The sequence below is a fragment of the Aquila chrysaetos genome, chromosome 8, assembly GCF_900496995.4.
Source record: "Aquila chrysaetos chrysaetos chromosome 8, bAquChr1.4, whole genome shotgun sequence".
Lineage (NCBI taxonomy): Eukaryota > Metazoa > Chordata > Aves > Accipitriformes > Accipitridae > Aquila > Aquila chrysaetos.
In genome coordinates this window covers 26,820,365-26,846,138 of record NC_044011.1, presented here as the reverse complement: position 1 = coordinate 26,846,138, position 25,774 = coordinate 26,820,365, and the positions used below count along the sequence as shown (strand labels likewise).

General features: G+C 44.3%; 1 protein-coding gene across 2 annotated transcripts in view; it reads left to right on the top strand.

The window, feature by feature from the left end:
* Nucleotides 1-25,219, top strand: part of LOC115344590 (WD repeat containing planar cell polarity effector) — a 160,377-nt gene extending 135,158 nt beyond the window's left edge. For both annotated transcript variants that reach the window (XM_041125277.1, XM_041125278.1), the window contains 4 exons: nt 8,060-8,195; nt 16,232-16,332; nt 17,879-17,907; nt 24,204-25,219. In XM_041125277.1, the coding sequence (XP_040981211.1) occupies nt 8,060-8,195; nt 16,232-16,332; nt 17,879-17,907; nt 24,204-24,254 (317 nt within the window). In that variant the 3' untranslated portion in view covers nt 24,255-25,219. The remainder of the gene's footprint in view (nt 1-8,059; nt 8,196-16,231; nt 16,333-17,878; nt 17,908-24,203) is intronic.
* The last annotated feature ends 555 nt before the right edge of the window (nt 25,220-25,774 follow it).

Sequence of the window (25,774 nt, the reverse complement as noted above, 5' to 3'; positions counted from 1 at the left end):
CCCCTGAGTCAATGTACACGATTTATTCTGGTCCGTGTTTCTCTTGTGGGGGAAGGAACACCTGGCAGCCAGAGGAGAAGGTCTGGCACAAGAACATACATCAGAAGTGAAAATGTTACCTAAAGCTGTCTACTTCACTTTCAGCAGAAATAGAGGACAGTCATTGGACTAAGCCTGCATTTTCACTGAAGCTTTCTTCTGCTTTTCCTCTCCTCCAAACTTGTTCATGTCTACTGCTGCACAGAAAAGAAAAATGCGGTAGCAACCTGGGGCTTGGGAGGATACAGGGCCATGGGAATCACAGCATCAGGCCCACAGAGGGTTTTTTCTTGCGGCTACCAGAAAACCTTCAATAACTTCAAATCAGTACTTCTGGGGTCTGTTTCTTTTTTTGGAAGGGGGGAGGTAAAAACTGTGGTTGTGTTATCTCATATTGCAGAAATCAAGACTCGATGGGTATTATATTATGCTTTTTGGACCTCAGTCACTCCCAAAGATTCAGGATGAACTCTGCCTGCCCAGGCACCAGAGTCAGTGCCCCAGGGAATTTCTTCATATCTAAGGGATATGCAGGATGTGTACTCGCATGCCCTTGCTGCCTCTCAACTCCAGCTGTACATGCAGTTTCGCTTTAGGAACCTGTACCTCCAGTATTGCAATATCTTTTTCAGTCTCTGTCATCAAGAGTTTAAATACAGTTCAGATCAGTGTTAGTGGCCCAGCTCCAAACAAGGAGAATTGCTGCAATTCGTTATCTTGACAAATTAACTGGTCTGAGGCAATTCCTTTTTGAGAGAGATACAATTAGCTAGCTCTTGAACTCTAGCCTTGCTCCAGTGCTATGGCATAGTTATGCACCTGCTCAAAAAATGTTGATACTACAGCTAAGACTTTCCCACCTGTAAATGTAATTTCTGCACTAAGAGCCTTAGTGTTATGCAGCCATGCCTTGCTGTCCTCATGCCACTCTTGTACTCTGCTGTAGCGTGGGATAACAATGCAGACCTCATTTGTAAAGGACTCTGACCTCAGCTGATTAAAAAAAAAGGCTGTCTGAAGACCAAGGTGGTCATCTTGTATAGCCAGGGTCCTTGTCAGAAAACCACCGGAAGGGCCCGGCACAGAGAGTGTTATATCAGAGAGACACATCACCATTTGTCCCCTCCTCTGTTTTGAGTACAACTTCCTGGTCCAGTGGAAAAATGCGGCTTTCCTACCCCCAATCCACTGCGTAGAAAACAGTAGCCCATGCAGACCTGAAACAGAGATTTTCTTTGGAAAAGAAAGCATCCTTCTAATGGTGTTTTCTCCCTGGGATTTAGGCAGGAGTTTCTAGTTGCAATCCCTCAGCCCTTATATACCTGGTGAAAACTGGGTTGACATCAGGTACAGTACCCCCTCCTGATGTGGACAGGAGCTGATGCTCCAGGGAAGGCAGAGTGACCGCCAGCCTTGCCCTGGTTTCCCACACCTCCTGGCCTGGAGGAGCAGCTTTCTTCTGCCTCTTTCTACCAAGGAATGAAAATACATCCACAGCTGTACATTATTCTTCCAGCCCAATATAGGAAGATGCACTTCTCATCCATTTCCCTGTGGAAAGCAACTCCTTCTACCCCTCAGCCATAGCTCACCTGTGGGCATCGTCTTCCCTTGCACAAGATCTCCCAGGTGCTAAAAGATATCCCTTAACCATTTGTCCGAACTATTCCCTTTTGGAAACTGTTTGGGATAAAGCTGTCCTGCAGAAGGCTTGTGTTTGCCTAGAGCGTCTTTCTATGGACTTGGTGGCTGGGAGTTTCCTTGAGCTCCTCTTTGAACTCCAAGCCTTCAGCATCCAAAACATTTAACCCTCAATTTCTTTCCTGCTTTATCAGTTTGGCCAGCTTCCAGCTGGCAGCATTTATTTGCAGGCTTCCTTTCTGCATCTTGTGTTTGCAGATGTATTTCTCTTTCAATTAACCCCCTGAAATGGTTTTCTTCTCCCCTGAGCCTACCTGCCTCCGGTCTGGCCGGCAGATCTCCCTGCTCTGGATGCCTGGGGGGCGGCAGCCGGGAGCGGAGACGCTTGGTCCTTGGGCTGGAGGTGCCAAGCAGAGGGTGTGCCCAGTACACGGGCGTCAAGCAGAGCAGCTGAAGGAACACGCAAGCTCAGCAGCGCTTGCTTTGCCCGTTGTGGGTTGGGGCTTGCAATGCCAGAGGCACTTTTGCCTCTGTGGAGTCTCTAGAGCATCGCTTAAGAATAATCAGGTCTTCCCTGAATGCTTTCACTGAGATGCTCTGGAGCACGCACCCACATTTCCACTGCTGCAGCCTTCACCCCAAACAATGGGAATGTCTCTGCTCACCAGCAGCTTTTGCCCAGCTTTCCTTTAGAACAGGTATTTCTAGATAGTCACTTAAAATGAAAAAAAAAAAAAAAAAAAGAAAAGAAAAGAAAAGAAAAAAACAAAGACGTGGTCTAAAATACCACTTACCAAACAAAGAAAATGCCTAGTCACCAGGAATGTCCTCCCTCCTGTGCCTGCTGTAATTGCTGAGCAGTAGCAGCCTTAGGTTGCTCATCTTGTCTCTTGGCACTCCAGCTTGTTAACATGCATCGGCAACCGAGAGGAGAGCTGCTTGCCCGCTGCCAAGATTATGAGGCAAACTTCACATAGTTTGGGAAACCCGATAAAATCTAGAGGTGCAATATCTCTATTGCTGGAACACTATTCAAGCCTTTGAAGTGAAAGAGCCTGGAATTGAAGCAAATCCTTGGTTATTCAGTCTCTCTCAGCTGTCAACCCATCACAGCTTGGTACTACCACATCTGGATCACCCTGTAAGACACGCCTTATTTTTTTTTAAATTAAATAAGATTGACACTGCTAGGGTAGTTCCTAAGGAACCTGATTACTTAGGCTCCAGGGAGATATAAAATGAACTATTCATCCTATATAGTAGTTAGCTTAATTTTGTGTATGATTCTAGCAGAGCAAATAAGTAGTAGAGATTGAAATCTCAGCCGGAGCTAGTAAAGACTTGGCATTTCCATTTGCAGAAAGTTTTAAAGCCAGGTTTCACTGCAAGCTGCAGAAGACTGCTAAGTGAAATGTAACTGTCTAGGCTACAAAAAAAAAAAAAAAAAAAAAAAAAAGAGTTGTTTATAAATGTTAACTACTTCTTTAGTTTTATCACATAAATTTATTTTAATTCTTAAATTTCCTGGCACACCCACTGAAACAGTTTTGCTGCTGCTAATATGCCTAGTATCCAACTAGTGAAATAATGACATGTTATCCTACCATTAATGGTTGCTTCTACTTAGTAGTGATTGAAGTGCCTTATCTTCTCAGGTATCAAATTGTTAAATTACAACACAAATGGGAGATATTCTGATTTACATACCTTTTCCAGCTCTCTCCACAGTAACAGCTGTTCTCAATGAGTTTTAAAAGTACTATAAAAACAGTATTTTGACAGTTTATATTTGTCAAATGAAAACATGTCAGCAGCGGGAATTAACAAAACAACAAAAAAAAAATCTAAAAATAAGAAGTCATGGAAAACTAGACCAAAAGAAGCAGAGGAGTTTAGACTTATATTTTTACACACACACACACACACACGCATGCACACAAGCAAAGCTGTGTGGTTTCCCTGCAGGAATTTGTTGAAACTGAATGATTTTATTAGAATCTGTTTATTTAGAAAGACGTTTTCAGGAAAACAATTGTAACCAGAAAAAAGAGCTGACCACACTCAAGTCAGCAATGGAAGTTCCCACTAGTATTGATACCAAAAGAATCTTACCCAGTCGCTTTAGAAATACTTTCATATAATTTGAGAAAACCTGGGGCAGAGTTAAGGTGGAGCAACTTGATAATGCATGAGATCATGCTCAATCTCACAGTCATTTGCCTTAAAAAAAACCAAACCAAACCAAACCAAACCAAACAAAAATCACAAAAAATTAAAATAAAAAAAAAAGTTAATGCATAATAAAAGGAGATATGAACTTATTCACTATGAACTTATGGAAATAGCTATTCAGGTAAAAAAAGAATTTGTTTAAATGCCTGAAAAAAAGATCATTTGTGTTATTACTAAACTATAATGTTTTACAGCACTCGCTGTTCTTAACCATTTGCATTTCTTCACACCCTTGCTTTGTTTCTTTCAGAAAAACTACTGTTTACTTCTTTTTTTTAAAAAAGAGCAGTATGTCTGAAGTCTGTGTGGTTCACTGGGAGTTCAATGGGATATATTTGCAACTCCTGAAGCAAAAAACTGGTATTTTATCTTTAGAAGGAGTTACATTTTTTGAACTTATTGAATTTTTCAAAGATCAGCATGAAGAGTTCTGATTAAATGCTTGCTTCAGCGTTTTAAAGGCTTCTTGTGTCCCTGTTGCCTAAGGAGGTCGTACGTTACGATTGCTCTGTAAACATCAGATTGTACAGAATTGGCTCTGCATACCATGCCGGGCACACAAAGAAGAAGTAAAATGGCTTATCTCTCGGTTATCAACTAGTTTATTTTTCATGCCCAAAAAAGGCTATATTTTTACAAGAGCAGCTGCTACTTTGTAAATAATTTAATGGCTTCTGTTAAGTAGAGCTGTCAATTTTGCAAACAATATTAAAAGAAGATTTTCATTTTGCCACAGGATTGCACGTTTTAAAATGCATTTTTTTCCCTGAAAGTCCAGTGGACGATACTGGAGAATGGAAACAGCTTCTGATTTGCAAACACAAATCCAAAAGAGAATAGATATGGTTAAATAGTGACACATATATGAGCAGGGAAGGCATGAGAGCTCATCAGGTGCCTATGATGTTCAGAGAGCATCCTGCTCATTAAAGCGTAGGAAAAATTTTAGTGGACTTGTAAAGAAACGTATGTGGCTATTTCAGACAGGCACTAGACGTAGCAATAGCGGCTATCAGCAAATTTTGGAAATGCAGAATGTGCATTGTACGGCTGTGTGTGGACAACATTATCCTAATATTTATCATGACAAATGGGATTTTGTAGATAAAGATTTTTGGCACAATATAATTCATATTATTGTATCTGATAAATGACTTCAATGATCAAACAACAATGTTAGCTGCGATACCAACTCTCAGGTTTTTAAAATTCAAATTCAGATTCACATCCCCAGCTTCTAACATGATAAGCAAATACTAGGTTAGAATTAAAACCAGCAAGAGTTTATTGTGCAATAACCCAAAGGAAGATCCCAGATTACCTGAATATGAAATCTTGGGTGCAACTTGTGATACCTCCAATGCTAGCATAAAGTCAAGTCTTTATTAAGCACCAAAGCCTAGCCAGAGCCCTCATCTAGATGTGAGGACCACCACCCTCTCCCAGCTGTATGCCATTGTTGCCAAAATCCTTCCCTTTATAATTAAATGTGGGATATGTTGCCTCTGATTTGGGAAGGGCTGTGTTGTTTAAACAGTGTTCCTTGTGCATTTGTTTTTCCTGCTGTAGGACTCCTCACAGGCAACACAGTCCAATGTCCCACAACAAAAACGTTTATTTCTTTACTCTAGAGCTCCTATCTGATGGTTTTGTGGCTTTAAACCACTCCTGGCATCTGATCCTATCTAATGTTCTTCTGCAACACCGCAGCTGTATACCCAGACTAGAATAGGTTCAATCCTTGTAACTTGAGGTCAGTTTCAGATATTTAATTTAGATATGAAAGTGCAAAGAAATCTTTTTGCACTCCCATGGGTAAGAACCCCCCTCATCCCCCAATATTGGCTACAAGTGTGCTTGCATATGACAGACTGCTCTGTTTTCCATGAGGTTCCTATGGATCAGTAGCATTATTTAACAAGGTGTAGCTTTGCTGCATCCACAGCGCAAAAATATCAAAGTCAACAGCCATAGTTATAATTGCTCATAGTGTTCATGTATTCGAAATATGCCACACGAGGACTGAATACATCCAGATTGTAGCCCACTCTACATTACAAAACTGCTAGGTCCCACTGAGAGCACGTGCGTGAGTTACACTGAAGTGATTGACGTGAGAGGACTGTGATTTATTCAGGTCTGGTTCTCAGCAGGTACGAGAAAATGCAAATTAATAGCATGATGGAAAGAGATCAAGACAAAGCTGACCCAATCCTATTTTGTTTCCTTTCTCAATAAACACTCCTCTCTGGGCATCTCTCAGGGTTTTATGTTTTGAAATGCCACTGCTCCTTGGAGCTAGGTCAGCCTCAGGAGTGACGTCTAAAGATCATCATATATTGGTGAAAAGTTGTAACTTTAGGTTACGTAGACCTTAGACATTACTGAGTAGGTGAAAAAAGAAAAAAGAGAAAAAAAAGATTGATTACACCAGCTTGACCTCACACTGTAAGTCTTAGCTTTGAGATTTAGCAAACTAAAAGGTTAAACATTTCCCTCAAAAGCTAAGACCAAGTGAAGAGGGAAGCTCTTCAGGACCAAAGACTCCATTCGCAGGTGGAATCATGGCAGTGAGAGCTGTGTTCCCAAGCAGAGGCTCTCAAAGTTTGTCCCACGAGAGGCGTGGTGGATTTTGCCTCCACACACATCAACAGGAATTTTGTTTAAGCCCTTTCCCAGAGTTCTTCACGTATATCAAAAGCAGTTTCTCCTGTGCCTTTGTGAGTTCTCCGTATTGCTCCCCTCCTTCTCTTGGCTGCTCATTCTGCAACAAGCTCCAAGAAGAGATCTCCAGAGAAACCTACTTTACTTGCCCTTGAGTCGCGTTTCCTAGACGTAGAGCATTGCTTGAACACCTTTTTTCTCCCCTCCTTTTTTTTTCTTTGGATTTTTTATTCCAGGTAGAGGAGAAATTGCACGAGGGCCAGTTTAGCTCCTTTATTTATTGTAACATGGTGTGCGTGCTTGGAGGTGTGTTGCCCCTGACTGAATTGGTTGTTTTCGGTGATTCCCCACGTTGCTCCGTGTGTGGCAAACGGCAGCCCAGACGGAGAATATCAGTTACCTGAAAAAGCCAAATTGGTTGCCACACTTCACCCTCTCTCGCACTGCAGATGCTAATAATATTTAGGTAGCATGAAGAGTAGAAATAGTCTGCAGCAATCTTAACAGCATTCGCTTTTTAGGACTCGGAGATTCAGAAATGCTTACAAGTAGATTTGCCCTCCTAAGCTGGTGAGCATTCTGGGTCTCTGGCCAAAATGTAAACTAGCAGTATGGCAACGCTCGCAAGAGCATTATATTCTTCGCACTGCCCATGGTGTTGCCATGGGTATCGTGCAGATTAGCTTATACAGGAGCCGGGAAGGCAGAGAACAAGGGGAGAAAAACAGGATTAAAAAAGAAAAAACGCAAAAGGGTCTTACGATTTTGAGAAAAATCTTTTAAAGTCTTTATCTGTAACAGGATTTTTTTTCCTTAATCCAGACTCTGCTAGCCTGGGGTTTGATTATATTTTTTATTTATTTATTTTAAGTCTCACATGTACAATATGCAATTCCTCCTCTATATTTTTTGGTGGCTCAGGTATTTTCAAACAATTTCCTTCCCCAAAGGGCTCAGACTGGAACTTGGGAATTGGAAGCCTCTCCTTCACCTACCTGAAGACTTCAGGTCTTGGTGGTGAACCAAAATATTTTGAAACAAAGCTAAGGAAAGTCTTTATTTTTAAAGGAAGGAGTTGCACATACCCTTGTGGGGGAAGAGTCCAACTGGTAAGACTTGGATCCGTATGGCAACAGTGAAATACGCACACACATCAGCCTTTGGCAGCCAGCTAGACCTTCTGTAGCTGACAATTTAGAGAAGGCATTTCCTCCTTGCTAACTAAAGCCAACACACATTCACTCCCTCCCTTCCAAAAACACTTGGACGTGTTATTGTTGCTGGTTGTTAGCTACTTGGCCTCCTTTTCAAGGGGAAAAGTCAAGGGTGAAAGCTGTATAAGCATATGGTTTTCCATTCAACTTGATCCATTACAAGAGAGGACACCCTTGTCCTTATTGACATCTAAGGCAAATAGTTGGCAACTTGTTTGGTACTTTGACATTAACTAAGCCCGATATCTTATCTTGATTCATCTTAACAGAACTTCTGGGGCCGTCAGACGAAGAAGACCCATCTCAGGAAGCTTTCATTGACCGAACTTCAGAACAGGGAGGAGAGCGTGACCTGCCTGCTCCTGGTCCAGCCGTCGGACCGTCAGCACAGAGCTGGTCCTGCAGGTGAGCGGCACAGGAAAGGGCACCCGGGCAACTTCTGTGTCTGTCAAAGATGTTTCGTAAGGCCAAGGAAAATCCTGTATTTCCATAACAGAAAATGGAAGGGAAGGGAGAAAAATTAACTAAAATACTTCTGAAATGTATGTTTGATATTCTGACCTTTCCTGACAACCTCAGTTGTCATCTGCATCGTGACTGTAAACACAATAAAACATTAAGACACAAAGCAGGAACTAAGTAAAACTTGGAAGCCAAAAGGACATGGCATGGACACAAAGCAATCTCCAGAAACATAGACAGTTTTTGAGCATTTAATAGGCATTAGCACAACCATTTTCGAATTAAACCATTTGGGCAAATGCAGCCTTCCTTGATGAATGTGCAGAAGAGAGAAATACAGCAATGAAAATGCAGCAAATTAACAGTTACAGGTGGCAAACAGAACTTTTAAAAACCTAACATGATCTTTACATATTTCTGTAAGCTCATCACTAGCCTGTGATCAAAATCCCTGGGATGATCTTTTGAGAGTGCCCTTCTTCCAAAGTTGATTAAAACCTGAAACTTACCCATTATGAGAGAAACAACAGGTCTGATGACTGGGGTTTTTTTCAATGCTTTTGTTGCTAGTGAAGCAGCACACCACCTTGCAACGGATGAAATTAGAATGAAACAGCTCTTCTGCAAGGATTAAAAAAAATTTATTTCTCTTATTTTTCTTCATGCATTCTTGGTAGAAAAGAAACAATTGCTTGTTCCCAGTGAGTCTACAGATGCACTTATTTTTATTTTCTATGCCTACTGTATGTGGGAACATTTTTAGTAAATCTAGTGTGAGTACATCATTGAACTTCCACATTGACAAACCATCCCAACCATTTGTATATAACTATGCTGAACACTCTTCATGTGGGCAAGAAACACATTTCTTTCTCCTTCTGGAAATCTGTATATTACCTAGTTTTCTGTCTTTCCTCACATAAAGAGATTGGGCTTTTGCAGTATTGGATATAATATCTATTATACCAGCTGCACACCACTAGTGAAATATTTATTTTGTACATAGCCTACAACTTTTAGGATACAGAACACTGCCTAAAGCTTTCAGAGCTATCTAATGGATTTGGAGATGGGGCCTGCTTTTAAAAATACAGTGCATAATTATTCTGTCCTAACTTTCAGGATGGAAATAGCACCGTATTGATATGGCCAAATAATAAAGACAGTAAGATCATGCTGGAGACTATATTTACAGAGGACTTTCCAAGTGCTCCAATAAAAGGAGCTCCTTTAACAGAGCGCTAGAGCAGAGACTAATCCCAACATGCCTCTGATCCAAGGTATAAACACGCTATCCTCCCTTCAGCTCACCTTTTCCCTTTTGGAGGTTGATATGACTCACACGTCTCTGGCAGTCCCACGTCTGCCTTCATCAGGCATCTTGGGAGAGAGACTGCAGAGTTCAACTTTACTCCTACTCCTGGGCTCCCTGGCTTGACCATGTTCGCCTGCACCTGCCCAGGTGGGCCACCAAAAGTTGCTGAGCCTTACAAGTGGCTCCTTGCAATCGCCAGAGCTGCATAAACTGCTGGGATTTCCTGAGGCTTTTGTTTGCCTCTTGCCGGGTTGGTGAGTATAAAGCAAGCTCCCCACCCACGCGATCAGCTCCTCCGTCTGCTGACACCCAGTGCTTGCAGCTGACCTCCTCCAAGAGAGGCTGGAGGTTTTGGTGGCCTCTTGCAGAGCTGTGGAAGAAAACTTCTCACAGCCCCCCCCCCGACTAGCCACAGCAGCTTGAAGCCTGCCAACACGAATTTGAGTTTTAAAGGCACTTCCTGTGACAATGCCAGCTGGCTGGGAAGGTCACCTGCTGAGGCACAGGTGACTCCAACAACCTCTTCTCTGTGCTTAAAAAAACCCACAGATGGTTACAAGCACGTAACTGTGGCTTGCATTTTGCCTCCAGTTTCACAGAGTTTGTTTTCTATAATATGTCTGCTGCCAAGTCTGCATCAGACTTCTTCATGTGAAGAGATTTGTATAAAGAAAGAAAGCTTTTCAGTGTTAGGAGCCTACATAAACACGGACATTCTCAGTTCTGCAGTCATTGTAATGTTTCATCTCTCTGGCCAAGATACTCCAGCATTACTAGAGATTTGGCTGCCTAATCTGAGACATGAGCAGAGGACACAGTTTATAATGGGTAGATGGTTACACAACACGTGAGGAAATTTCTTTAAATCAATCCAACATGTGAACCCAAAATTAAATCATATTTGCTTTCTGCTGCCTCAGTGAATTCACTCGAAAAATGGCAACAACACCTTACTAAAACGCAGTGAAGTTTATGAAATTGCAGCTGTATAGTGCTTGCAGCTGAGCGTCTTAGTAGTGCACAGCAACATTATTATTCTAACTGATTTCCACATCACAAATTCATATCTGACATTTCCACTGTCCACTTCTTCCCTGCCTCCAACCACTACCTGCAGTTTCAAAATCAATAATCAGGACACATTCTCTCTCCTGTAAAGGCCCTTTGTCATTCGTTAGCTTGGTCATTTTTTGTTTCATTATTGACTTTCTCCATTTCTCATGCTGTTTAACACTAGTCTTCAGTGTTTATGTATTCTGCTCACCAGTGAGATAAATGTACGTCTTGAATCATTTCCTATTTACTTCTGAAGTCTTTCCCCTCAAGAAAAACAGAAGAAGAAAATTCCATTTTTGTAATAGATTTACTACTCTTCTTCTCTGTTCCCTAACCCCATGCACAATACAGCCTCCTGTCTTGGCCAAGTCACTTCAGCCATGCTTTATATGTATTACTGTAGGCAACTTGTTGATTTATCTCCTCAGCATCATTTAAATCCTTGAGATACTGTCTCTGAAGACTTGATTGTAGTCTGGGGAACAAGGTTAGCCTTTAACTTTTGTTTGCTGCATCCCCTGTATGTTGGCATACCATGACTTCCTACAGCAAGTGGCCTTGCTGGTGATAGGACAAGAGTCAGCTCAGATCTGGGCTCTGGAGTGTTGCTCCAAGTTTAATGTGAGGCAATGTACTGCTGCTCTCTTTCTGACCTTCCAAATGCTCGCCAGTGCCGATGGTTCATTTCTGTTGTTATCCTGCACAAGTCCTCGCTGGGTCACAGAGCTGAGCTGAAGCAAACTTGAAGTTGGATCTAACTGAACAGTTGAATCTGGTTCGAGAAGAGCATTGGGCCAGATCACCTCCAGAGCTCCCTTCCAACCTGAAATCAATCTGTTCTTTGCAAGTTGAGCATCAGTGTTCAGTGTCATTAATATTGCAATAAAACCCCCATAACCTCATCTGTACAAGTTAATTGAAAGTCACACAAAGCCAATAGCACCGCTCGTGCACTTGGCCTGCATGAATTCAAGTATTCCCAGGCTCTGCTATCTTCTGGGTAGCAGTGGTTCCCTTAATCTTTGTAAGACACCATGATGGGACTTTGCAGATGTTCAGCAAGAGTATTCACGACTGCTCTTTCTTCTTTCCCAGAGTCTTTTGTTGTCTGCCTTGGCTTTACATCTTTGTACCAACTAGTCACACCAAACCCATGAAATCAATTAACCTACATATTACTGCATTTCTAACACTACCACCCCTGTCAGACCCAGATAATGTTCCAAATCTGCATCTCACCCAAGTTTCTGGAAGCTTATCTCCAGCACATACCCAGACTTCTTTCTTTCTTGTATTTCGACTTTGACAGAACCTTTGTTTTGGGACAGCTGAGGCATATTTCATGAATTACACCTAGGCAGAAGCCCTGGGCAAGGGCCCTGTGAAGACTAGCAGAAAACGTTTCTGTTTAACTTACTTAATAAACCTTGTTACTGACGCCCTTCAGGGACCCTGACATCTGCATATATGTAACAGAAGCCCAGTTTTCAGGCTGCATGATTAACAAATCACTTCAATTAACTCTTCACGTCATCATCTCCTTTGCCTAGAAACAAAAGCCATAGCCTGGGATGGAGAAAGGGACAGAAAAGCTTGGAACCAAAATAATCATTCATAAAATAGTCTCAAGGGTTTATTTCTTGGAGAACTTATTCTAGGCAAAGTCTGGCTTTTCTTCTTGGGTTGACAGTCAGAAAGCAGAGAACTTAGTTTGAAACTAAAATATGTTTTACAGACAGAGAAAATTGGTTTACCTCCATGACATTTTATGAAAGTAGCAATAGTGTGGCTGTCAGAGGACAACTGCAGTCAACTTTCCAAACTATGTACACACACACAGAGTAAGTTATGGGCAATAAAGATTTCAGGACAACACTCCAGACAGAGTCATTTTGTTTGCTGCATGATTTCTTTCACTCTAACATGAACAGGACAGTTAAATACCACCAACAATACACAGTCCAGTCCATAATTTTACAAGACAAAGCTGTCATCTCTGGCTTACATTTGCTATTGGCCATTGCCATTCTCTCCTTCCAAGTGTCAGATATGTTATAATCTAGCAGTTCTTGTCCTCTCATTATTCTTGTTATCTATTTATGGAAATGTTTTGATCAGCATAACCTTTTTGCTGCCTGTAAATGAGGAAAATATTTTCAGAAGGTATGGACGCTGTTGTTCAGAGGACCAAGGTAGCATACTGATCCTCTTGGCAACGCGTTAAAGGAACTGACTGGGTCCCTGTGGGACAGCTTTTTTCTGGATGAGTCAACTAGTGAGTGCCTGTGACCATGCCAGAGTTTGGCACATAAGAGTCAGCACAGAGCTATGGCTGCACTCGCTCCCCTGCCATTGGCATTGGTAACTGCAGTGTGGGTTTCCTCCTCATCAGTGTGTCATTCTGTTTCCTTACCATAATGCAGTGTGGGTTTAAATATCTTGCATTTTTTGGTAGAGTCAGGATGTGTGTGAAGCTGGGTTGGAGTTTTTTTTAGCTTATTATCCATCTAACTTGTGTCCATCCCCCAAACCAGAACTATTCCTATTTTAATTAGGATATCTCTTATTTTAATACCAGTGATTAGGATAGAAGGCAAAAGTATATGTCATCACAGTGGTTTTTATCATAAAACTTTCCTGTTGCTTATGTACTTAAAAATACACACTTTTCTACTTCTCAACAAGGCTTTTATTTAAGCTCAGAAGCATGTTTGTGTATTTTGAATTTGTAGCATCACTGATCAAACCTCAGGAAGCGTTAAGAGAAAACTGCATGACAGTCTTTCATATCTGTATATGTTGGTTATTAAATCAGTGTAAAGAGAGAATTAGAGTTATCCCACTTCATCCCCTTTTGTGTGTCACATAATAAAAAAAACATTAAATGGATTTCCTACTCTTACTCCACTGTTTCATGCAATTAAACAAAATAAGCATTCATCACTATTACGGCACTTCTGTTTGTTCTTCCACCATCAATTATCTTTTTCAAAAGTCCTCTTTAACCAGGAAGCAAACCTGGTCTTAAAATAGCAGGAATATAGGCTGAGAAATACTGTCTGCCACAGGTCCGGCGTAATCCTACAAGCTGCTCTATCTGTCCTAGCAATTTTCAGTTCCAAAGTAACTCTAAGAGGCGTGCTGCAGGGATGTGGCGATGTGGTGTAGGAAATCCATCGCAGAAGTGGGATCTGGCAGTTCAGCAGTGCCAATCCTGCCCCGTTGCTACAGCTTCCCTTCTCATTCTTTGCCATTGCTTAGCCCCAGTGAACGCAACAGGAGCTTCACGTGCATCGAGAATGTGACAGTGGGCAAATATGTGTGGCTCTGTGCAAAGCTGCACTCTCAATTTCTACATCAGTAAAACGGAGATAATATGTTACCAACTTCAAAGGGGTGTTGGGCAAATTAATTAGTCAGTGTGCGTACAGCACCTTGAAAATAAAAAATTAACTCTTATTAGCCCATAAGTACTCGAGATGCATCGAGGTGTGCTCTGTGGCCTCTTGATTCCAGACAAAGGTCCTCTTGATTAAATTAGATTGCTAACGTATTAACACGTTAGCACACTTGAAGAAAGAAAAGTTTGAAAAAGCAATTTGGCTTCGTCACATGAACAGCGTGTATACTTAATGGAAATTTCTCCAGCATTCACAAAACAAAGAAAAATCAATAAAATGTCTGCCAACTGTTCCACTGAAAACATTTTATAATCTATAGCGCTGAGAATCCCCAGCCAAGATAAACCAGTGTTGCTGACAGAAAATACTGACAATTATTTTACATTGATTCAACTTGGCCCAGCCCAGACTGACCTTGTTTATTCATTTCAGTCTCTTAATTCATATTAACTTGGCATCAAATTAGGACATGTGGCATGTGGGCTGAAGACCCATTTCTGTATCTTAGACTCAGATAAATGTAGTGCATTGAGTACTTCCAGTGCCTTGAGCTCTTAGGTAGATTTATATGCATTAGACAGAACTGGTTAAGTTCCTTTTATCCCCGCTGGGCTTTTCATGTCTGTTGACTGTAAAACTAGAAGCTCGGTAGAGGTAACATCTTCTTCTAAGCCTTTGGATATACATGAAATCCTCCCAGTACTGGTCAATTTTAAAGACACATCCAAAGAGGATGGAGGGTTTTAAGCTCTTTTAAAACATAAAAATAGAAGGGTTATGGCAATTTGGCAGCCAAAAAAGCAATTTGCAGGTCTCAGCAGAATCCGAGGCTGTGTGTAAGAAAGCTGATCAAGACACTACAGAGGAGATAATGGGGTCGAAGAGCAGAAGAATCCCTCCGTTTTTGCAGCCAGCATAATCTGGTCTCCAATGAAGTTTCTTAGTTTCTTTTGCTGAACCAATAAAGCTTAGCGTGATGGGAGAGTTGCATTACTGCAGCTTAAAAATGTCTCGGGAAAGCTGATGAGGAGAGTTGCTTTTAGTTGCCTTACAGATGCCCAGCTGCTTGCATAGCTATTGCCCAACTGGTAGTGTGAAGACAAAGGTACAGGGAAAATCTGAGCTTTTTCTTTAACTATTTAGGTTCTCATCAGTAATAAAGGGCTTTTTATGCCTGGAATGTATTATTTGTAATATCAAAGCCAAGCGAGATTTCGCACTGTGGCAGTTAACAAATTGGGTACCACGCAAAAACGTTCACATTTTCATTCTCACAACTACACTGCTGTCATATCTGAAAGCCACCCTTGAGTAAAACACTACTTGAGTCAAACATGACTACATCCACAGAGGAGGAAAAGCCACCCAAGTGAGGACCATCCCCCCAAAGGGGTTCCCAGTTGGCCTGGCATGAGAGGCTTGGTTTATTTTCCCTGTTTGACTCATTCTTGCTGAAGGCAACGCTCCCTTGGACTTCGCTGGGCACTTGGCAGTTAGCGTACAGCGGGACGAGCAGTGAGTCGGCAAGCCAGGATAGCACAAGATAGCCTCCAAATTTCCAGTTCCACTGCCTTGGGAATGGATTGCCTTGCCACACACCTATGTAAGCAGAGATTAATGATGAGTGAATAAACTGAGACTAGCAAAACCAAAAAAAAAAAGAAAAAAATATCCATCTGCATTTTCCGTAACACATAGCTGGTGTTCTCCTCCCTGCAGCTCCTTCACAGCTTGGATTTCAGTGATGGAAGTGGTGTGGGAACAGGGTTTAACTGCAAAAATCACAGAAAATCAGCACTGCCTTTTGGGTCTGACATCCTCCTCTCCCGGCATCCGCCTGACTACCTCTGTGCAGGGCTGCCACAGTGCCAGGCACCTGCTACATGTGTTGCGCATCCCCAGCCTGTCCTGCTTAACAAAACTTTAATTGCTCCAGAAAACACCAGCTTTACACCGCATCTTTGAATGACAGGATGGTGCTGGAGCGACTGCACGGCCAAATGAGTGATCCTAGTGATGCTCAGTCAACAAACGTACTGGCATCTGATAAAAAAGAGCTACAGTTTGTAGCCAGGGGATTACGCAGGCTGCTGTGTACTTGAAAAGATAGAAAACAAATGAAACAGCTTTGCTCTGCTATGCAGTGTCTCCCCAACTCTTCAGTCCTTGCTCCTTCCCCTCCTATCACTTCTGTTTTGTTCTCAAAGACCCACCAGCCGCAGACTGGCAGAGGACACCGAGCATAAGCCAGGAGTGGATCGTCACCCTGCCTCCCTAACAGGGAAACCCTTGTCCAGTAGTCATGAAGGTAAGTGAATGAGTCTCTCTTTCAAATATGCACAAGGGGATGAGGCTAGAAATAATAGTGATTGGTATCTTGAAAAAGAACCTGGATCTAGGAAGAAAAATAAGGCAGTGGCATTGCAGCGTGAGCTTGGTTTTGCATATACCTAGCAGGGAGAGGCATGAGGACTCGGCTACCAGCTCTCGCAATGTAGAATAAATCAACTGATCGTATGAATCTCCTTATCTTGCAGCGCTATTCATCATTTAACTAAGACAGGCAAAGTGTTTATTAGTTTCAGTCATTGTTGCTCTGTTATTTGGTGTGCAATAGCAGCAGCAGAGCCTCACCAGTTACATGGCTTGTGAAGCAGCATTTTACACTACTTCTGCAGGGTGTTCTGGTGTAAACGGACGCGGCCATCTTCCTTCAGCAGTGTTTGGTATCTCCATGATAGAAAAAGCATAGTGCTGCAACAGTATAATAGAGTAGTAGTCTAGCATGAGAAAGTCATGGTTAAAGAGTCGTCCTGTAAAGTCAGGCAGGCAGGGATATGTAAGAGTATTTGTACAAGGGGTGAGACGAGGACTTTTATCTTCTGCCTCGTCCGGCTGTCCCATCACTGTACTGACAGGTATGTAGGAATTGAGCCAGTCTCCAGGCGCAGTGACACAGAAAGTCGAGGCGTAACTGCGGTTCCTATAGCCACAACTGAAATAAATAGATAGTTTCAAACAAGCCAGCTATGGATGCGCTTCCATGTTACAGTGAAGCTGAACTAGCAGCTTGCCACCATCAAAACAAGAAGGTCCTGCTTCCCCCTCACCGCCGCCTTCTGCCCATGTTCATGGGTTCACACAGGGAGCCGCCAGCATATTAACCCAACCAAAAAAATTGTTTTCTTTCCCATGGGCTTTTGTCCATCCCCTGAACCAAACTGCTTTGCCTGGGGATCAGAGGACATCACAGACAACACCAAGTGAGGGGCAGAAGCACACTGCCTGCAGCTGGACTTCTTTTTGATGTTGACAGCTGTTAATTCAGCTCAAGCTGTAACACGAAGCCTCATCCTTAAGCACCTCCAGCAGCAACCTCACAGCATACGGGCTACAAAACCCTCCTGAGACACAAGACGAGCACTCAGGCAGGCAGCCTGTAGTGAGTTCCACCACCCCGCAGCTACCCCGCTGCAGGTAGAGAGGTGTGCTGCAGCCACAGCTCTGTCACAACGTGCGCATCCCACGCCTGCAACAGTTCCCCACCGAGCTGGGATGATGTGGGAACCCCGATCCATCGCTGGCCACGCGTCTCCACAGGGCCCTATCTGCAAAAATCATGGTTGCTTTAACTTGGTGTAGTGTTTGAGGGAATACACATATCCTACATGTATAGACTTGAATAAGCAATATATTAAATATTTTAATTCATCCATTGAATAACAGGATATAAAATAGCTGTGTCCCATCAAAAAAGTGAAAGAGTTACCTAATACCATACCATTGTTTGTTTGGGTTTTTCAGCAAGTTAAACGGAGTGTAAATAACATGGTGATCTTCTCTTTTTTTTAAAGGAAATTTGAGAGCAGTTCCTTCAGAGAAGGTAACCCATTTCTGATTTATTTTTTTATTTCTGCTTATTATTATTTACTCTATTTTGCAGCTTCCTGAAACTCCCCAAGCCTGTCCCTGCAAGCTGTCTGCCTGCAGGGCTCTTGCTGAAATTGGTAGAAATGCTCCTATAACACACTGCTAGAGCAGGGCTTCGTCTACAGCTTTGAATTGAGCACAGTGCATAAAAGTCAAAAATTATTATTATCCAATGCCTGTTGGATGGGACCTAAGAAAGAACTTATTGTCCTGTATCCACATTCATCTTACACAAACTAGCCGGCGCTCGTATTGGCACTTTCAAGAGTGAGACCACAGTAAAGAGGAGTGAAATACTACCCTATGGTTTCATGATCGCTTTAAGCTGATTTAACTGCAAGGTGCTGCCAAAAAAGGTGGACTATCCCCTCCCCCACCGCCAGCCTCCAGTCCTATGTCCTCCTCCCTCTCCCGAGCTGGCTTGGGCGCTTGCGCGCTTCCAGCCCACGAGAAGCTCACTGGGGCAGGAGAGGAGGAAAAGACCTCCACGTGGGCAGGGAGACCCTACCCCCTCCCCCAGATCCTTCAGCTACCCCCATCTCCTGTAGGGACATTCCTTCTCAGCCTAGTTTGGTGCCCCAGGTGGTTGGGTGTCAGTGGGGGTGCGTATAGAGCATATACATAGGGCAATCTTGTCTGCAGAGCTGATGAGTCAGCAGCGTGCAGCACCAACGCGCTCCTTCAGTTCTACTTTAAAGGAAAAAATAAAATAAAATAAAATAAAATAAAACTAAAATAAATAAAAGCTGTCTCGCAGCAGCATGGATGAAAGCACAAGAATGCCTGTATTTTAGCCTCCTCCCAATTACAGTTCTTGTTGAAACTTTTATTTTGAGGCTGAAGTATTCAATGTTTGGCCTCGGTACAAACAGATCATTAAAAAAAAAAAAAAGGAAAGGAAATGCTTCAACCTCCCAGTGGAGCAGGATGGCACTTATTTATTTCTTTCATTACAAAACCAGCCCGTGCCAAGTAAAATCGTGCTCTGAGAGCTGTTCTACCAGTCCCAAAGCATTGGAGAACAACACACGCCAGCCCCACCTCTGCAGCCTCCTGCGGGCCCCTGCACATTTTCACTGGGTGGAGGATGGGGAAAGGCTGGGGAGCAGGTGACAGAGTTCGCCTCACCGGGGTCGCGCTGGCAGGAAATCCCTGTACTCAAAGGATGTCCCCAGCAGCCTTTTGATGGCTTTGCTGGCCTCAGGATACAGAGTAAAGTAAAATATAGCAGCAGTGACTGTCTGGAGACATTGGTGGGACTCCTGGGTTTGCAGCTGGATTATTCAGCAGTTAACTGCTCCTTCCCTGAGCTACATGTAAGATGCTCCTTGCCCTCACGTAAGCAGTTGAATTAATAAACTGAGAAGTTCATTTGAAAGCTCTGGACTATCACAATAAAATCCACAAGCGCAAACATACAGGCTGTATAATGAGTGAAACAGAGAAGAAAGCTTTGCCATCACATCATTAAGGACTTAACACAAGGGAGCGGTTAAAGCATCCTTTGGTTCCAATAAGTTACTGCAGCTGAGCGGTCACCATTGCTAAAAGCTGGTGGGTCAAAGTGTGACCTCTGCGACCCCAGTGGAGGTGCCCTGATTTCAACACACATCACAGAGCTGCTTGTGCACAGGAAAGTGGGGCACCTCCATCCTCGCTGAGCTGCTCTGGTTCTCACGGGACCGAGGGAAGGCAGGCAGGAGCTCTGATGTGTGCTTGGACTGCAGAGGCAAATGACTTTCTGGGTAAGGGGGAGCCTGTTGTGCACACCAGGTTTTTTTGAGTAGAAAAACCATCCACGCACTAACTTTGGATTTCTGGGAATACATTTCCAACACTGTTCTGTCCTGACTTTTAATGGCATGTGGAAATTCAGAACTTCTGCAGCAGTTGGGTACCAATGCAGGAACCAGCACCCAGCAAATCAGAGCAGCTCCTTCTAGCTGGACTGACTTCTGGCTTTATTTCAACCCATCCCAAATCCAGCTCAAACCCACCGTCAGCGAGCTCTACACCTGGACACCGCCACAAGCCTGCTGCATCAGTGCCAGCATTTGATGGACAGCCTGTCCCTGAGGTCCCACTTTCACCCTTCTGCTCCCCCAGGCTGGCATCCCTCCACCACCACTTCCCGCACGTTGCTTCAGAGGGAGCCCTCACAATACCGGGCTTGGTGCCACGCAAGGGAAGCACACCCAAAACCCAGCCCTTCTTGCACAGTCAATTCTGCAGGAAGATCTCTGCAGCTGTGAGATGGAGGATTTGCTTTGCCCCGCTCTGCCAGTTTGTTGGTGAAAGGCTGGAGCCAGAAGTGACCTATCCCCAGTGCAAATGGCCATGGAGGCTTCAGTGGGAATGTATCCGACACGGACCCTATCTTTTGTAGGTGCATCATAACACAAGTCTTCCTTGCTTGCTGCCACTTTCAGCTATGAGGAAGCTTCTCCTCCCTGAAACTGTAAAGATCATGCAACAAAATGTTCCCAGTCACCTGCCAGAGCAGCTGGCTGTCACACAGCCAAACAACGCTCAAGTAGTTGAACAAGATTTGTTTTCTAGAGGAAAGCATTAGCCCTACAGCATGTAAGAGGTGGCTCAGAGGCAAGACTGTGCTACCGCGGGGGCCGCCTGCATCCCCCCCAGCAGTGCCAGTGGCCTTATGTTAGCACAGGGCACGTGTTCCCCACTGCAGCCCCTTGGTGTATGGGCAATGGTGAGCGAGGGCTGCTGTGGCCACCTCAGCTCGCAGGTAGGACAAATGCAGGCTACGTGGCTTTGCCAAGCTGGTTTGGGATCAGTGCTGGCCAGAGGATCCCATCACTGGGGACGAAGGTGGGGACAGCGTAGGTAGTTGCTGGAGGAGCGAGGATAAGCTGCAGCTTTTCTTGCCCTGTGTGTGGCTTGTTTGGGTACGGCTCTTCAAGCAACAGGGGTGAAGCAGATGAGAAGCGTGCATCCCATCCGCAGTAGTTGGTGGGGTCAGGATTTGGTGTTCATGTTCAGTCCTGTCTTCCAGGAAAGGCTGGAAATGGGATGAGGGTAGCCTTGAGGGACATGCTGCTCAAGACCCAGCCTACTCTTGCTGCTTTGAGCAGGGTGATCTCCAGAGGTCCTTCCTGGCCTGCGTTATTCTGGGATTTGATAATCTTGAGCAAACTATGTAGGTTGGTTCAAAGAGTCTCTATTTAGCAGCACCCAGCCTTAGATAAGCAAAACTGAGTCTCCAAACACCCTGATCACCAACCTCGGTACAAACGAGACCCTTTGGAAAATGTGAATCTCAACTGTTCTCTCCTTTCTGGACTGGAGACTGATCTTATTTATGGCAATTTGATATGCTGAAGCCAGTGGTGCCTTATGGCTACCAAACGGTTGTTTTAATGTATTATCACTCAGCTAAATACCTGTCGGCCATAAAGGTCTGATATGATGCTATCCAAGGGAAACAAGGCATTTCCAGTGAAAGGGAGCAGTACCTATGGATCCTAACAACAGGCATGTCCTTCCACACAGCCATTCCTGCAGCCTGGAATCAGGCAGTCTCCACCTGAATAAACAGGCGTTTAAAATACTTCCCCATGGCTCTTCCATTTATTCCTCTCTGTCCCACTCTCATCCTTTCCCACCTTCATCATGCCCTTGAGAATAATCCCCAGGAGAAAAAGCGTAGCCTCCTGGGATTGATATGGCAGCGCGGGGAAGAGGTTTCTCTGTATTTCCTGCTCCAGGAGACTAAAGGGATCCTCTGTTCTGCCTCAGACCTGGGGAGACCGAGCAAAACCACTGCCTCCATCCACTGCTATCCCTGCAGGTCCAAGATGGCTTAGTGGCTTTTCAATTACAGGGTGTGCCTTCCCATACCGCTCTTCCCTTTGCCTGCCAGAGCGGGACCACATCATTACCATGCAAAGCCCCACGATCCGAACTCTCCAGGGCACAAGTGGATGCTCTCCTGTCAGGATATTCATGTTTTCCTTCTCTGGATGACTAGCTGCTCATTACCATAGGCAGCAGCACTGCAGTGCTGGCTTCCCCTGTTCCTGGACAGCCCTCTTCCTGTGCTATGAAAATCAACTCTTGTCAAATTATTACAGCTGCTTTTATTGCCAGGGTGCTACATCAGAAAAGATCCAGATGTCAGAAGAGGGTTCCAGTCATTATCGCCCTTCAGTCTTTGATTAACATTAAACACCTTTACAAGCTTGATGCCACATCACAGACTTCCCACGCGACACCGCCAAGTCTGCTGTGGTGTGACCAGAGAGGTTTGCAAATATTTTTTTTTTAAAAAGTATTAAAAAAAAAAAAAAAAGCAACTAGGTAGGTCTACAGAGCTGGGTTGGTGTGGGATGAGAGTTCTTGTTAACCTCTCCCCAGACAGAGGCACAAATCGTGAATCTAAGAACCTGGGTCAGGTATCTATCTGATGCACTCAGGACCCTGAGCCTTGAGCAAAAGGGACCTACCCAAACAGCTTTGAACTCTAAATGGTCAAACATGAGGCATTTTTCCTCCAGCCTGCCTTCACCTTCCCACCTATTCCCTCGGTCTCCAGAGCAAGCACCAGCAGAAACCCCCTCTGCATCGGGCACTGACACAGCTCTAGGGAAAAGAGAGCCACCCCTTACCTTCGGCTGCTGCTGCACCTCAAGGCTTTACTGCTGTGGCTCCCCTGCAAAAAAAATCTTTCGTATTTTTTGGAGCCTCTAACAAGTGCCATTTGGAGAGCAAGGAGAGCCCACAGAAAGCTTGCAGCCACCCAAAACCCAAGGCACATACACACAGCCCCCCCCAAGAGGGCTGCTACTGAGTAAGGCAACTCATAACCTCCTTGAAGACACCTGCTGCCTAAGCAGCAGTCTTGGCGGTGAAGCCATGCCTTGAGTTTTCAGCACTGGAATAACCCTGTGGGGTCTGGAATGCAAGCGTTGGTTCAGATGGGCCGTTGGGGATGCATTCTCATAATCTTCAAACCACCTGGGAGAATGAACAGGGGGTCATATTGTGGCAGAGACACCTCCCGCTATCTCCCTGCAAGGGAAGTGCCAAGCGCTGGGCTGGAAACAAAACTTGATGTCCACAGAGTGCTCGTTTTGAGCCATCACACTGTTACTGCTCCCTCCGTGCTGAGGTAGGGAGGTTGTACGCAGGAATGCTGTTTCAGAGGGTGATCTTTATCTCTGTGGTGAAATGCACATGCCATGAGATGGAGCTGCTGCTCTGTAAAGGTTCCTTATGAAGCTGCAAGAGTTGTTAGGGCAATTTTTTTTCCTTTTTCCTGCAGTCAAGGAGCAGCGAGTCACTCACGAGTCCTGTCTGCCCGCGCCAGCGCTCCCGCAGCCTGACACAGCCCTGACAGCCACCTCCTGGGGCCGAGCCCACCCCCCTTCCCATGCCAGCCAGCATGTCTTGCCCTCTGAGACAGGACAAACACACGTTTCCCTTTGTTTTCAGCTCCACACCTAGTTTTTTCTTTGCATCGTGAAAGGCTGGCTACTCATCTGTAATTCAAAAGAAAGCAATGACTCACTAGACTACAGCACTTTCCAAGGCAAAGTATTTCATGCATTTTGCAGGCACGCTAGCCTGCGTTATGAAATAACCTCTATTTGTGGCACATCTTCTCCCCATCCTCAAGTCCTTCGCAAAACCAGAGGGCTGGGGTTTCCACCCTGCACAGGCACCGAGCGCAGGAAGAGGAGCACAAATTTGTGCTTATATCACGTGTCATGCTTTGTGTGAGGAATGCAAAATGCTATCCCCACGTAACTTTGAAAACCTGGCTTGCTACCCGCTGGCGTTAACCCAGCCTTGTGGTGTTCACAGTACGTTTTAATTAAAAGGTAACAAAAATCTAAAGTTTCACTTTTGCCCATAAGCTTCAAGGTGCCAAAAAGGGGCTCAAAGGCACGCGGAGCCTCGGCTCCCAGCCCCTTGCATCCCAACCCCGTGTCCACCGCAGAGGACACCAAGAGCGGTCGCTGGAGCTGCAGCCCCTGGTTTCCCCAAGAGCAGCAGGGGAGGAGGGTTGCAAAGGGGCTTAAAAAAGGGGGAGAGGTGCCTTACCTTGAACCACAAGGCAGCCTCCACCGCTTTCGGGCTGCATCCTCCATTCCCAGGCCACATGGGGAGAGTGTCTGCAATTGTCTCTTCTCCCTGGGTTGGGATGGTGTTTCCGATACCTGTGTTTCCATCCTTTGTTGTCTGTCCCTGCAGCCTGCCTGATCCTGCCTGTCTTTCCCCCTGCAGGAGACGGGAGACAGTGGGTCTCTCAAGGTCGTGCACTTCGGGCTGGTGTGACTGAACTGCTAAAGAGAAGTAGGGGAAACCTCACAGAGGTGGTGAAGTTCACAGAAAGTCTCTCAGCAAACTTCCAGCCAGCCCTGGATCCGACCACTAGAAGAAGACAAAACACCAGGCTTAGAAAATATGCTGCCCTTAGACCTCCGAATTATTTCTGAGTTAGCACAACATGTCCATGCACAAACTGCCCCATGTCTGCTTATGGAGGGCAGTTTGGTGACATTTTCATCGTGTCATTCAAAGACTTCAAAAAAGCGAGTAATTGGGGATCCCCATTTACTGTACAAATGCAATGCTGAAAAATTTGGGGGGTGGAGATCTTGGATGAATCCATAAACTTCTCAGGAGAAAGTCTGTAATTCTCTATGCATTATATATTTTAACAATCTTCACTTGGAGGCAGATTTGAATTTCCACTTAAGGCTCTGAAAACCGTCCTATTGAGATACCAGCAGATAAAATCTTCACTCAGGATACCTCTGTGAAAGAGCAGCCTTTCACAGTCGGCAGCATTTTTCGAAGAATGCTCTCAATTTTCATATCTAGATATATCATCTTAGTTGAATAACCATTATTTTGCCTTGAAAAAAAGACGCGGAGCCTCTTAAACATCATTCCATTGGAGTCCAGATTTTAATCTGCCTCCTCTAACCACGAAGAGAAAATGCACTGAGAAGGTAACGTAACCTGTTTCAGCCCTCTAGTTTTTTTCTGACGGTGAAGAGAGGGGCGAGCATCGTCCAGGTCTTTCTTCCCCCCATTTGATTGGGCGCAGCATGTACAAACACAGATTTTTGTACTCTATCATAGGCATGTGCGTGGGTTAAGCTTGAGCTTTCTGGGGCACATTGGGTAGTTCCAAAGCCATTCCACCCAAAAACGGCAAGCTTCTTGAAATCGGTTTTGTACAACGAACAAATTTGTACGATGAATGGACTGAAAATAAAAGCACAATGTAAAAAAAAAAAAAAAAAAAAAACAACACAAGCTATTAGAAGTATTTTTTTAACAAAAATTCTGCATTTACCCAAATGAAATATTTGTGCTCACTGTTGGTCAGCCATTTTCCCCTACAAGCCAAAATCCTGCTAAATTTCTGCTGCACGACAGGCGATTTTGATCGCACCAGAAGAACTCCCAACCCATTTCAGCACTTTATCCGAATCGGCACCTTTCCATGAATATGTTCAAAGGAGACTTTTTGCTTTGCAGGTTGAAGGGAGCAAATGGGCTGCAATGCATAGGGTTTTGTACACTCAACAGGGAAAAATTAATAAAGAGAGCTTTGAAACAGAGCAGGCTGCTGCATCGCCTCCCCACGCAGAGCTGTGCCTGTAATGGCTGTGCTGTGCGCAGCACCTCGAGGGGAGCGCACCTTTATTGTCCTATAGATTTAAATTTAATTTCTGAAATGCACACGCCGCAACAACAGACTGCGGCGATCGCACGCTTGTTCTGCATAAGACGCTGCCATGCGTTGCTTCGCCGTACAGCTATTTTGCTGAATTGCAGCCATA